Source organism: Diprion similis, chromosome 13, assembly GCF_021155765.1.
Source record: "Diprion similis isolate iyDipSimi1 chromosome 13, iyDipSimi1.1, whole genome shotgun sequence".
In the NCBI taxonomy this organism is placed as follows: Eukaryota; Metazoa; Arthropoda; class Insecta; order Hymenoptera; family Diprionidae; genus Diprion; species Diprion similis.
The window spans coordinates 8614614-8628371 of NC_060117.1; the positions used below are offsets into that span (position 1 = coordinate 8614614).

Here is a 13758-nt window from a genome sequence, read left to right on the forward strand (position 1 = left end):
TTATCGTGTAACCCGTTTTACGATGTATTTGTCCGGTTAGGCAATGTTTTAATCTCAGTTCGAATCTCAAGCATTGGTGAATGAATGATTCACGGAATGCGTGGAAGCCTCGATGCTTAAAAGAGCAGTTTCTGAATCAAAGTTACGCAATGTGCCTCTATTCTATTTTCCATTCTCCGTGCAAAATGTGAGTCGTTCATTTGAGTAGAACCCTACAGTGAAAAATGAATATGCATGTTCCCAGTCTTACAATTCGTAAAGCATTGCGGTTTGAATGAAGACGCGGTGTAACAAATACCTGGGCGTCAATTCAACAGCCGCAATTTCATCATCACGAGGTCTCAGTAGAAATTCCGTGACCTTCAGCCAAGAAGTCAAGTACACCGATGAATTATTTCTCTTATCTCTGAAGATTCACTTCACACTGATTTCGGTTACTTACTTTGTTAAAAACCTAAATTTAGAGAACCGGGTTCCCAAGGCCAAATTTTCATCACGCGTGTACGAATCAAATTCCGCATATTTCTGACAAACTCGTTTTCGAAGGTGCTGATAACGCGTATCGACCGTACTTCATACCTCCGCCACTCACGTTCGAAGGCCGTGCAGATTGATTTTCTACTGTAAAATAATGTAGCAGTGAGTAATACAGTATTGACTGGATCACCGCGGGGATCCCAAACAGATTCCGACATGAAAAATGATATAGAATTGTTTCGACTAACAATCAGTTGCACCATTTAGTGTGATGTAAGATATCGATGACCACGTAGGAATTTGGAAACTACGATATTCTAATTTTCTACAGTATCTCTTGTAGTCACTGAGAAAATTCAAATCATTATCACTCAAAGTCAAGCTTCTGCTGATCAATCAGAAATGGAGACAAAAAATCTATTTGCTCTTTGTATTTGTAAGTACGTGGAGTATAGAGTGTGATGTATCATGAATGTTCTTATAAATACTCTGCTATTCGCCGAACGTAAACGGTTTACAATTACAGTAAATGAGGTATGCAAAAACTCATAATCATTAAATGTGGTAATGTAAATTGATACTGTATTCCTGTTCCTTCGTGAGAATTTTCTAATAGTTCTTTCAGTCGGTCGAAAGGCACTGCACCTAACATCGTGGTGAGGCGAAAATAAGGACAGAGTGCGGAAAGTAGTGTGACCAACGAAAAAAAGTACGTGGCACAACTTCAAGATACCGATTAAACTGTAGAAGAGCACACAGACTCTGCCATCATCAAATGATTCACAGAAATCAACTGTGCTATATGTATCTGGACAGGGGCATATTCAAATCAAAGCCTCATCAAAATCATTTAGTCCGAAACTAGGTACAACAGTGATCGTTTATGCTTCATGACAAGATATGATGAAGTTTAGGCGGAGTCCAAGAAGATGATAATTCGTTCCACCCACGGGTCAAATGAGAGGTATTCTTCATGGCGACGTTTTACTGACTCTTGACGATATCAGAGATACGGTTGAACAGCTTGGATACCTCTTCGTCAGGATTCGCTCCAGCAGAGAGCTCGGTGCCGATATCTAGGTAATTTTTAGTTGTCCGTGTTACCGGGGCCCATTTTACCGGTATCAATTCATTGGTCTGAGGTGTTGGATTTCTGTTGAAAAGGAATTCAATGAAAGCAAACACTATCACCGAAATCTCTGGAATCGTTATCATGTTCACACTGTACTAGTGTCACTACAGTTATCAAAACTGTACATAATGCCTACCCAGTTTTTGCGAAATCCGTCCACATTTTGACCATCGCATCGGATAACTTTTGATCGAAAGAATTTGGTTCGATTTTCAATAGATCGTCGTACAGTTTTCCACGGAAGAGGAACTGGAGTTCATCAGCGTGGGCAGCACCTGTATGAGGATTACGATTACTCAAAAATGTGTTGAAGCAGCTATTAGCGCTTGATTAGCATCATCCCAATACGTTGAATTTATTTTTTCAACTTCAACAAAATTATAGTGTAAAACGTTTCGCGATACCTTTTAGCGGCACCTTCATGACAAGTTTACCCATGGATCGAGGATTTTCATAAGCAAATTTGTACAAGTAGGTCGGCGTCTTTGATTTCTTCTGCTGATGTTCAACTGTCTTCAGGATTCCATTGACGAAGTACAAGTCACCGTAACATTGGACGTAATCTTCCATTGTCTCTCGACTGATTTCTTTATCTTTGAAGTAAAACTTTCTTATTTCACTTGCTACTTCAGATATTTTTGACGGATTTTCAACAATCAAATCTTCAGTCACCGCAACCTCGAAGTTTTTATTCAGTACTTCAAATGTCTGATCTACAAGTCCTGTAAATGATTAACATACGGTTTGATACACAGAGAAAAAGAATATCTCAATAAGAAAAAACTAAATAAGCTAATTAAATTCGGTTGACGAAATTGATTGATGGTTTGATGGTTTGAACGGTAGGTATATATTTTTCCATTTCACGGAAGTTTGCTCTGAGTGTGATGATCATAGACTCGTCTGCTAGAATATTTCATGTTACCCATCAAGAAAAATAATCCCTCGTGACTGTTGTACCCGATTATGACCGGTACGTCAATACCGTTCGCAGCAAGTTCCCTTGGATGTTTCGGTAGAAATGGTTGTGGGCTTTTGTCATCAATACACGGCCGAAATGGAAATAAGAATCGCATCCTATCCTGAGAATCAAATTAAAGAAGAGTCTCATATTCGTAAGTATTCGGGCTGATGACGCCCTGCAGGGAATAGTAACACTGTGAGTTCGTTTCTAAAAATTTTCGGCTACAATCAGATAAATCATCCCGAGTAACTGATGTCACGCAGTCTAATTTTTTTATTTTGGTTTTTTCTGGTGTGACTGATTCACCAACCTCTGGAGTCGGAACTTGCAGTTCAGTTTGTATAAGCTGAAGAGCTGGAATCGTGCGCAGATGCTCAACGATTTCGTTGGGATCAGTGGTTTCTTTTCCAAGTAGTGCCGCAAAACGATAGGCAGTCTCGATTTTCGGTGGAGTGGTTACCCAAGGATTCAATATTGCACCACTTTGCATGATGGCCTTGTGAAAAAGACCTAGGCACAAACAGCGATAGTATGAACGAATGCTAAGAACACATTTAAGTAGCTACTGACAGTTGTTTTACCTTTGGAAAGCGGGGATACAAGATGACAATTTACTGATACACTCCCGGCACTTTCACCAAAGATGGTGATGTTGTTAGGGTCACCACCAAATTGGGAGATGTTCTCCTTTACCCATTTCAGAGCTGCTACTTGATCCTTTAGACCCGCATTCCCCGTCACCTCCTCATGATCGAGTTGCAGAAAGCCTTGAATTTCATTGTTTTTACACTAATCAAACCAAAGGGAGGAAAACGCTGACTGAACTTACCAAAAACTCCGAGTCTGTATTGTATCGAAACGAAGACAATGTCCGTTTTTATCAGGTAGTCAGGGCTGTACATGTCCGACGTTCCGTCACCACAGATGAAAGCTCCTCCGTGAATCCAAACCATCACCGGTCGCGATCCTTGCAACGATGTTGTTGCTACGTTCAGGTATAGGCAGTCTTCTTCACCATCTATTTTCCCTTTCATCAAATTGAATTGGGCGCACTTCGGCCCATATTTTGAAGCATCTCGCACGCCAGTCCATGGTAGCGGAGGCTTAGGATCCTAAGGCACGATCCACACGTTTGTGATCAGTGTTTTTTTTACTTCATTCCGTGGAGTATGAAAGATTAATCTCACAACTTCCTCACTGCATTTCATAGGTTCATTGAAAATGAGGAATTTTTTTAGCTGTTGATTCTAAAAATTTGTCGATACTCCTCAAACTACACGTGAGTCATGAAAATTTGGACCAGCTATTCTATTGACACGAGTCACACAAAGATGTGTCTTAATTCTCCGATAGCACATAGACAGGCTGCTATCATATTATGACTTATGTGGTTCTTTCTGTTGATTTACATCAGAACGCACTGCGATGCGCTGTTCAAGATAGGTCTTATCCTACTTTTTACTTCTGTGCATCGATTTCCATTGCAGGTGACTGAGTCGAGCCCAGATGCAAAACTAACTCATGGAAGACCAACTCAGTGTGTAACTTTTCAGAGGTTGCTCGATGTCTTAATCATGATTGACTGTATCATCTACGGATGCAAACTTTCGCATGATGCCCATTCACTTTAGTGGGTTCAGTAAATTGGTATACAAACATGAAAGTCTGGGACACGCATTTGATACATCAATTCTCATGATATAAACTAATTAAGCGTACATGAATATTTACTTGACTCTCAAGTAGCATCGATGAATAACGAGTCGATTATGAAGCAAGAAGAGAGCTTTGTTAATTGAATACAACGAATCATGTTTCCAACATTTTATCTTGTCACCCGATAATCGTATAGCTAAAGTAGATTTTTGTACAGAATAGTTTCACGCCGTTTATGAAAATTTGAAAGAATGTCGAGACTTTTTCTGTAGGCTCGGAAATTTGGTACTTTGCATTCTCATTTGAATTAATAATCGCAATGTACGAAAATTGAATAGCTAGGAACCGAGACGTCAATCGTGTCAGATCTTTCAGTGTAAGTCAAGGTCACGTTGAGCTGCTTATGAAACCACTTATGTGCTTATGATGCGAGGTACGGGGTATCAGACACGGAGACAGTAGTTGTACAGTACGAATTTCAAAACAACGAAAATATTGATTAATCACGTCGCACAGTATGCATAATATTGGTTAATCCAGAACATTGGAGGTTTGTAGGAGGTTTTTCTCATTATTGTGCAAAAAAACTTACCGCGAACCTCAAATTCCCTACGGGAGGTGCTGCAAACGGAATCCCTTTGAATGATATGTAGGATCCTCCGATAGAGCTGTTCTCCCTAGTACCGCGGAGCCGCCCCTGCTTTACATTAACGGTTAACCCACCCATTCCTAACGTAACGAGTGCTTGTACTGAATTTCAAAGCCGTTAATACCCACTGAACAACGGACGTTGCCTACCCAGCTCGCGCGGGAACTTTGGCTTCCCGCGCGACTACAGCTAGGCGGCCAAGGGGAAAAGTGGGCGGGACTTGAGTCTATGCCCCTCGCGCGCTCTGGCCCCCCACTCCGTTGGGACCGGGCCGCTTGGCGTTAAACGTTCTGAGTTCTGTGAATATCTGTGGAAGCCCGTATGAGTTTCGCGCGGTTGATGGGATTGGGATACGTTTACTGCAGGAGAGGTTGGCGCGTATACATATTACACTGTATCAAAAAAATTGACTATTTTTTTTTTCAAATATACTGAAAATATTGTTCAGGATACCGAAAAAAGGCGCCTGTTAGAATGGGAGCTCTTAATTTTAATACTAAGAAGTGCCTCATCGCGATTTTCTGCTTTCCATAAGAATAACATGGCAAAAATGGTTCTTGCTCCTTGCGATTTTTATAACTAGATAACGACGCGTCGTACAGAAAATTCAAAAACATGTATTTGTAGGAAATTGGACGTTCTACAAAAAAGGTCTCTTGTCATTTTACGATAAATCTATTCTTTCAAAAGTTATTTGAGGTCAAACATCAACAAAGGACCTCAAATAACTTTTGAAGGAGTAGATTTATCGTAAAATGACAAGAGACCTTTTTTGTAGAACGTCCAATTTCCTACAAATACATGTTTTTTAATTTTCTGTACGACGCGTCGTTATCTAGTTATAAAAATCGCAAGGAGCAAGAACCATTTTTGCCATGTTATTCTTATGGAAAGTAGAAAATCGCGATGAGGCACTTCTTAGTATTAAAATTAAGAGCTCCCATTTTAACAGGCGCGTTTTTTCGGTATCCTGAACAATATTTTCAGTACATTTTTCAAAAAATAAATAGTCAATTTTTTTCTACAGTCTAATACATATAGTTTGGTTCAAGTATACAGGGTGATTCAGTACTCGGGGACCACCGGGCACTGACGGATTCCTTGTGAAAAAATAAGACTAAAATTTCTCTTGACAATTTTTTTTTAAAGCCACGGTTTTTGAGTTAGAGCCGTTTGAAGTCCACCAATCACGGTGCGCAGATAGGGCCAGGCGCACGAGCCTAGCACGAAGCTAGCGTAGGCTAGCGTACGCTGCATCGGGCTCAACTACACCAGCCTCGCACTTGGCTCGCCCGCTCGGTCCTATCTGCGCTGTGATTGATGGACTTCAAACGGCTCTAACTTAAAAACCGTTGCTTTCAAAAAAAATTGTCAAGAGAAATTTTAGTCTTATTTTTTCACAAGGAATCCGTCAGTGCCCGGTGGTCCCCGAGTACTGAATCACCCTGTATATCAATTATGCGAATAATAAGTTACACAAATCATTGAATAATCATGGCTAATAATATCGAGTTTTCAAGATAGCTATTGCATAACTTGTTGCAGTAAGGTGAAAAAAATTACAAGAAAAATGACCCGCAACAGCAGTTAGCTAATTCATGACTAAATATACTAGGTATAGGCGATCTCAAGCAAAAGATTGATTCGAATTGATTCTGGAAAAATCGATTCATCCAAAAAATCGGTTGCAAAAGATTGATCTTCGGAAGATTGATCGTTATTTTTACTTCTTAGTCTGAATGGATACAGGTAGCTGTATTGGACATTGAAAATCGTGTCACACAAATGTAGTACTTGTTTAACAGTTTTGATATTTAACAATAGTTTTCTTTGGGTCATATTTGTTTATCACACCAATAGTTCTCACATAAATCTAGCTGACTCGGTGGGAAGCTTTTTTTATTAGTTGTGATGTTAGATTTATTCAGCGCTAGAAATTGGTCGATTCTTTTGTATTCTCAAACCTATATTAGCCATAAAATACCGCACGCCAAAATGAACTTTCAAACTTTTTTTAATTGAATATTTAAGAACCTCGTCAAACTCGATAACATTATCTGTTATCGTGTCTTCGATTGGCATATCTTCCGCGACCAATTCTTCGTCGATCATTTGGCTCGCAGTAATTCTACATTGACCATATATTATGTAACCGATTGACAAGTCTGCACAAAAGATTGGAGCCGGTCTGATTTGAATCCTGACCCCAGGTGGTTGTTGTTTCAGATAAATTTTTTACTTCTATTTACAAAATTTTCTTCAGTATTGGCCGTAAAATGTTCGTTATTTTAGCTTCGAAAAACCTATTTATTGGGTAATCGCGGGGCATATGACAGTAATATTTTTCAGTAGTAAAATCTTTTATTTTTTCACGCAATTGTAGTATACGTAAGAAAAATTTTTTTTTTCCATCCGCCACTTGCAAGACAAATTTACGATATTTTAGGCAAAAATATATTGCTATTGGAGAATAAAACAGTAACACACCTGTTCGCAGTGCCGGATCTAGACACTAGGCTGAGTAGGCGGCAGCCTACAGGTCCCCACCATTTGAGGGCCCCCACCAACTTCAACTCATATTCACTGACCGATCAAGTTTGGAAAATTGAGGAAAATTGTTTTTCGAAGTTTGAAAAAAAAGTTATGAAGCAAACGCGAAAGCGTTACGTATATTTTAAATTCTCAGCCAGATAAATCTTTATTTCGAAGATTGTAAATTAAAACAGAGTATTAAAAAAGTCAGTCAAATTTAATCACGCTTAAATTTCCACAAACATAAGTACCATCATTATTGGGATCCAAAGAGGAGGTGTGGCTAGTGATAATGGCGGAGTAAATGGGTCATATCGGCTGATATTGGTGACAAAAAATGTCAATTATCGACGTTTTTTCAATAAACATTACATTTTTGCTGCTCTGGTGTTCACGATTATCCCTATTAAACTCAATATTTTATTACAGAATCTTCATAATCTCGTTTTCAAAGTGAGATACGACCCACTTACTTAAAATTACCGCCACCCACATAGCGTATCGTTCAACTTTGTTTACCAATAATCGACGAGTAGTCTGTTTTACCGATAAGACTAAAATGCTGAACCGCCGATGGTAAGTTACTCACCTAACCTCAATAATATTCGTTTAACATGGGACAATAGTAATCAGTTCTCTCCAATTGTTGGTCAATACTTTGGCGACGTAAAATATAGTCCGAATACGTAGCTTTTTAAATGTTTTCGTATCATATATATCTAACGTTGCAGAATAATTAAGATATATCACGGCAAATAATTTATTTCGGCGTGAACCATAATCAATCATAGTATTTGTTTATGATTCTGATTCTGATGAACATGGAATTCCGAAAGTAAGTATAACTAAAAATTCAACATTTTCCGTCAAAAAATACAAGAATATACAATGGATGAACTTAAACTTATACTACATACTATATACATTTTAACTCTATTAAATATCAATGAATCGATAATTTTTTATTAATCATTATCAAGGTACTTTCTATAATGAACAACAGACAAGTTGATCGTCATAAAACCCCACGCCATTATCAAGCCGGCTCTGATAAACGTAAAAATGCTAAGGAAAAACAAAAACGGGAGTCCGAAATTCTCTCGCAAACACATCGGCTAACTGATTTTGTCATAAAGAGACCAACAACTTCGACGGCTTTACAAAATCCTGACGAAATAGTACGCCGAGAAACATTATTCAACTTTTCGCGAAAATAGTAGAATGGAACGTCATACAGCAGCCTATCAAAATCATTGATAAAATATGATCAAATCAATAATTTTTTTTTAGAAGATAGCTGAGAATGACGCTGCTATCAACGATCCCACAATATTGGACGGGCCAGTGAAAAAAGATCATGTGAGTGCAACATAGTATTTCGAAAATGACAAAATGATAGAAAGTAACATATTTATGAAGATTGAACCGTTGTTTTACATTTTAGAGCAATATTGACCGTGACGACGTGGTTAATGATACGATTTCTGAAGAAGTGAACAGATTACAAACTGAAGACGAAATATTTTCAGACTGTGATATTGGTACGTGGCCGGACAATATGAAAGATCATATCAGTTATTGGTTAAAATTAGGTAGTAACAAAGTCCAAAATTGTGATGCGGAGCTTTTCAAACGTGAATCAGTCAAACAATATAATAAGAATTTCACCAGAACATGCCAAATGAGTATGTTTGAAAGAAAACACAAAAATGGTGAAACCATCAAACGGGAATGGTTATGTTTTTCCCCAAGCAATGGAAAACTTTACTGTTTCTTTTGTAAATTATTGAATACGGTTGAAACTCAATTTTCACATGGTGGATATTGCGACTCGAAAAACGCTAGCGATCGTTTGATAAAGCATGAGACCTCTTCGGCTCATCTCAAGAATCGGGACGGATCGATTTCGAACTTATCCAACAATTGGACGACGAAATAAACTATTGGCGGAATGTACTCAAAAGAGTAGCATCCGTGATTCTCTTTGTTAGCGAGCGTGGTTTACCTTTTCGAGGAGACAACGAAATTATTGGTTCTGCACACAACGGTAATTATCTTGGGTTGCTCGAATTACTTGCCGAGTATGATGATTTTCTGGAAGGACATATTGGAAATCATGCGAACCCTGGGCGAGGCCATGTCAATTACCTCTCTTCGACAATTTGCAACGAATTTAGACAGTTGATCGCTCGACGTGTATTCGATGAAATTATTCGCCGAATTAAACATTCACAGTATTATTCGTTTACTCTTGATTCTACAAAAGATGAGGGTCACATAGATCAATTAGTTTTAATCTTTCGTTACATAGAAGAAAATGGTGGTCCGGTCGAGAGATTTTTGACTTTTATGCCAAACCAGGGTCATAAAGCGAAAGATATGTTTGACGGCTTGATGAATTTTCTAAATGAGAAACATCTTAATATAAAAAATTGCCGTGGTCAGTCATATGACAACGCATCGGCTATGAGCGGGAAGTTTGCGGGTCTTCAAGCTATGGTTCGAGAGGCGAATGACTTAGCATGCTGGGTTCCTTGTTTTGGACACTCGCTGAATCTGGCTGGAACTGATACAATGAATAGCTGTCCCAAGGCTAAATTTTTTTTCAGTTTTCTGGAACAAATTTATGTCTTTTTCACCTCTTCGACAGAGCGCTATAGCGCACTCGTTAGTTGCTTGAGATCAGCATGTACGCCAGAAAATCCCGTACATGTTCCGAAGAGGGTAAGCACAACTCGCTGGTCATCACGAGCAGATGCTACTAAATTTGTAGTCCGTGGTTATGCTCAAATAAAAACTACTTTATCGGAAATGGTAGGAGAGAATAGCGAGGCACGCGGGTTATATGACCAAATGTCCAAGCTCGAAATCGGTATCGTTGCCGTTTTCTGGAATGAAATTCTCGACAGAGTTAATCATACAAGCAAATACTTACAGTCTCCTGAGATAGTTCTAAACACCTCAATAGAAATGCTCAAATCTCTTAAATCTTTCATTGAAATTGAAAGAGATTCATTTTCTGAGTACGAACGTCAAGGAGCAGAGCTATGTGGAAATAAACAGTATGTAATGGAGAACAAACGAAAGTGCACAGGTAACGTACGTCTGAATCCATTAGACTACGCACATACACCAGAAGTCGAGTTGACTGCATCAGAAAAATTTCGCGTACAGAGTTTTCTTCCGATTATTGACCAATTCATTATGTCAATAACGAAAAGAATTTCCGCATACACAGAAATACATTCCCGATTCGGTTTTCTGAGAAAACTCAATGATCTGACTCCGGAAGAAATTAATTATCGGGCCAAATCATTATGTGATGTTTACAAGAATGACCTTGATGAGAATCTTGGAATCGAGCTTGTACACTATAGAGAATTTTGTAATGAATTTATTCAGGAAAAAGAAGAAGGAATGAGCCAAGAACATTTCATGCTAAAATTATTGATTAACAAGCAAGTAAAAGATAGTTTTCCAAATGTAGAGATAATGCTGAGAATATATCTTTGCATAATGATATCCAACTGCAGTGGCGAACGGTCTTTTTCAAAATTGAAGCTGATTAAAAATCGATTAAGTACAACGATGACTGAAGGAAATCTCATTGATCGTACTATTTTGAGCACTGAATATGATCTGATGAAAGCATTGGACATTTCAGACATCATCGATGATTTTGCTGGGAAAAACGCAAGAAAAGTACGACTTTAAATTTAATATAGAACTAGATCGACGTATTGTACCAAAGAAAGTGCCCCACTTACTGTAATTTAGAAATTATATTAACATAGTTCATTATTACATTTGCAATAAAAAATTATATACTGATGATGGTCTTTACTTCCTTAACTGGGCCTCCACCACCTGTCCGCCTACAGGCCCCCACACCCTTCAATCCGGCACTGCCTGTTCGAAAAGGACAGTGCTAGCTCATTAAATTTTTTTTTTTCCAATTAACAAAACTGATTTAGGAGTCAAGTCTCAGGTTTCACGGAGCTGAATAATTGGCTCATTTCGAAACGTAAATGTACGTAAATGTAGCGGACGTAGCTGGCATTAAAACTTTACGCTGCAACAATGTCTTCGACAGTATGTCATATTTTCAGTTGAATAGTGTATTGTGCATTGACCTTGGCAAGTAGATGCCTAATATAACCCTCAAATAGTCAGTTAGGTAGATTTACCGGTGTACGGTAAAAGTCATCAATAAGTTCGTAATTGTGAGTGGACGAAAGATGGAAATTGATTTTCGGAAGAAAAGGTTAACAAAATACACATTGAGAAACGGACGGTGAATAACAATTCGAAGAAACTGTTAGGAAAATAGGAAAATAGGGTGTTCTGAATTGATAAAACGTGCATGTTACTTAGTCGGTCTGAAAATGAAAACAATCAAATCTGTGTAAACAAACTTCATGCCATTCTATTTACCTCAACCTCTCTCGCTGATAAGCGCCAAATTTCTCCAATCCTGGCCCTTTTTCTCACTTTCCCGTAACATTTTCCTTATCTTAGTCATAGTGAATGATTAACGAACACTTATCACGGAGTTTCAGATACTTTACTAATATTTATTCGCGAAGGACACGCTGAATAACGCTCGTGGCTCGCGGTTTGAATTACGGGTCTGCACGTGTTCAATGCTGACTGCTGCTACGGCCGTTAGTTCGTACGACGGGCGGCTTGTGCCAAAGATGGCGCTAGCAAGCGATCGCTTTTCGCGGCGTAAATTCGCTGTTTCGTGCTTCAGCTCGTGCAAGTTTTCTCACAACTCTTAAGTTCGATTTTATTGCTCTTAGTCCTGAATTAAAGGTAAAGGATGGATCTGTGCCGTGTATTTCGTAGAATTTTGAAAAAAAAATTCGTTCTTGTTTTATCACGACGGAAACTTTGCTCACTTTGAGTGTCGTTCTTTACGACTCTGAAAAAAAATTTTGAAATTCGGAAAAATACACGGCACAGATTGCTTCTTTGCCTTCAAAATGCTTCTAATACAAATTCAATATCTCTGTAAATGACGGAGAAAACTTGCAACGCCCTTAAGACTGTATCATCTACGGATGCAAACTTTCGCACGATGCTCATTTACTTTGGTGGGTTCAGTAAATTGGTATACAGACATGAAAGTCTGGGACACGCATTTGATACATCAATTCTCACGATATAAACTAATTAAGCGTACACGAATATATGTTATCCTTAAGATTTCTTGAATCTTGGACGCGCCATCATTGACTTTTGAGTAGCATCGATGAATAACGAGCCGATTATGAAGCAAGAACAGAGCATTATTAATTGAATACAACGAATCATGTATCCAACATTTCATCTTGTAACCCGATAATCGTATAGCTAAAGAAGATTTTTGTACAGAATAGTTTCACGCCGTTTATGGAAATTTAAAATAACGACGAGACTTTTTATGTAGGCTCGGAAATTTGGTGCTTTGCATTCTCATTTGAATTAATAATCGAAATATACGAAAAATGAATAGCTAGAAATCGAGACGTCAATCGTGTCAAATCTTTGTGTTCCAGTGACACGTTTGCAGCCCAAAAAATATCACACTTTTGATATCTAATCTTCAGTGTAAGTCAAGGTCACGTTGAGCTGCTTATGAAACCACTTATGTGCTTATGATACGAAGTACGGAGTATCAGACATGGAGACAGTAGTTGCACACTACGAATTTCAAAACAACGAAAATATCCATTAATCACGTCGCACAGTATGCATACTATTAGTCAATCCCGAACATTGGAGGTTTTTAGGAGGTTTTTCTCATTATTGTGCAGAAAAACTTACCGCGAACCTCAAATTCCCTACGGGAGGTGCTGCAAACGGAATCCCTTTGAATGATATGTAGGATCCTCCGACAGAGCTGTTCTCCCTAGTGCCGCGGAGCCACCCCTGCTTTACATTAACGGTTAACCCACCCATTCCGAACGTAACGAGTGCTCGTACTGAATTTCAAAGCCGTTAATACCCACTGAACATTAAGGTCCTCTAAAAAACTTTCAATCAGCTTATCTTCAAGGCTTTAAGACGTAATTGCGTTATCTCGGTACAATCTATCGCCCGAATTATCTTCGTGACGTGATTCATGATAAACTAATTCAGAATTTGCCAACTTTCATACGAAGAATAAATCTCTATGGATAAGAACTACTGTAACTGCCATTTACTCCCGTAGAAAGCTTTTTTAGAAAAATAGAATGTTCAAGAAACTTTCAGTGAATCAAAAATTTTTGTGGAAGTTTAAATTGACATTTAGGTACAATGGAGTTCATGTCAGTTGGTTTGGATGAAACCGATGATGATCCCTGACTGGAAGCGCCCAACTAG

At 38.5% G+C, this 13758-nt stretch overlaps 1 protein-coding gene across 2 annotated transcripts; it reads right to left on the reverse strand.

Annotated features, from left to right (window-relative positions):
• Window positions 1-1280: 1280 nt before the first annotated feature.
• Window positions 1281-13425, reverse strand: LOC124414196 (juvenile hormone esterase-like). Of its 2 annotated transcripts, none has more exons than XM_046895171.1 (8): window positions 13219-13425; window positions 3403-3685; window positions 3155-3340; window positions 2884-3083; window positions 2535-2691; window positions 2014-2331; window positions 1746-1884; window positions 1281-1630 (listed from the first exon to the last, which is right to left on the reverse strand). In XM_046895171.1, exons 1-8 carry the CDS (start codon window positions 13351-13353, stop codon window positions 1462-1464), a joined length of 1587 nt encoding a protein of 528 aa, XP_046751127.1. In that variant the 5' UTR covers window positions 13354-13425; the 3' UTR covers window positions 1281-1461. The 2 variants fall into 2 exon arrangements, with proteins under 2 accessions (XP_046751127.1, XP_046751128.1); XM_046895172.1 differs by lacking the exon at window positions 13219-13425 and adding an exon at window positions 4822-4956.
• Between the last annotated feature and the right edge of the window lie 333 nt (window positions 13426-13758).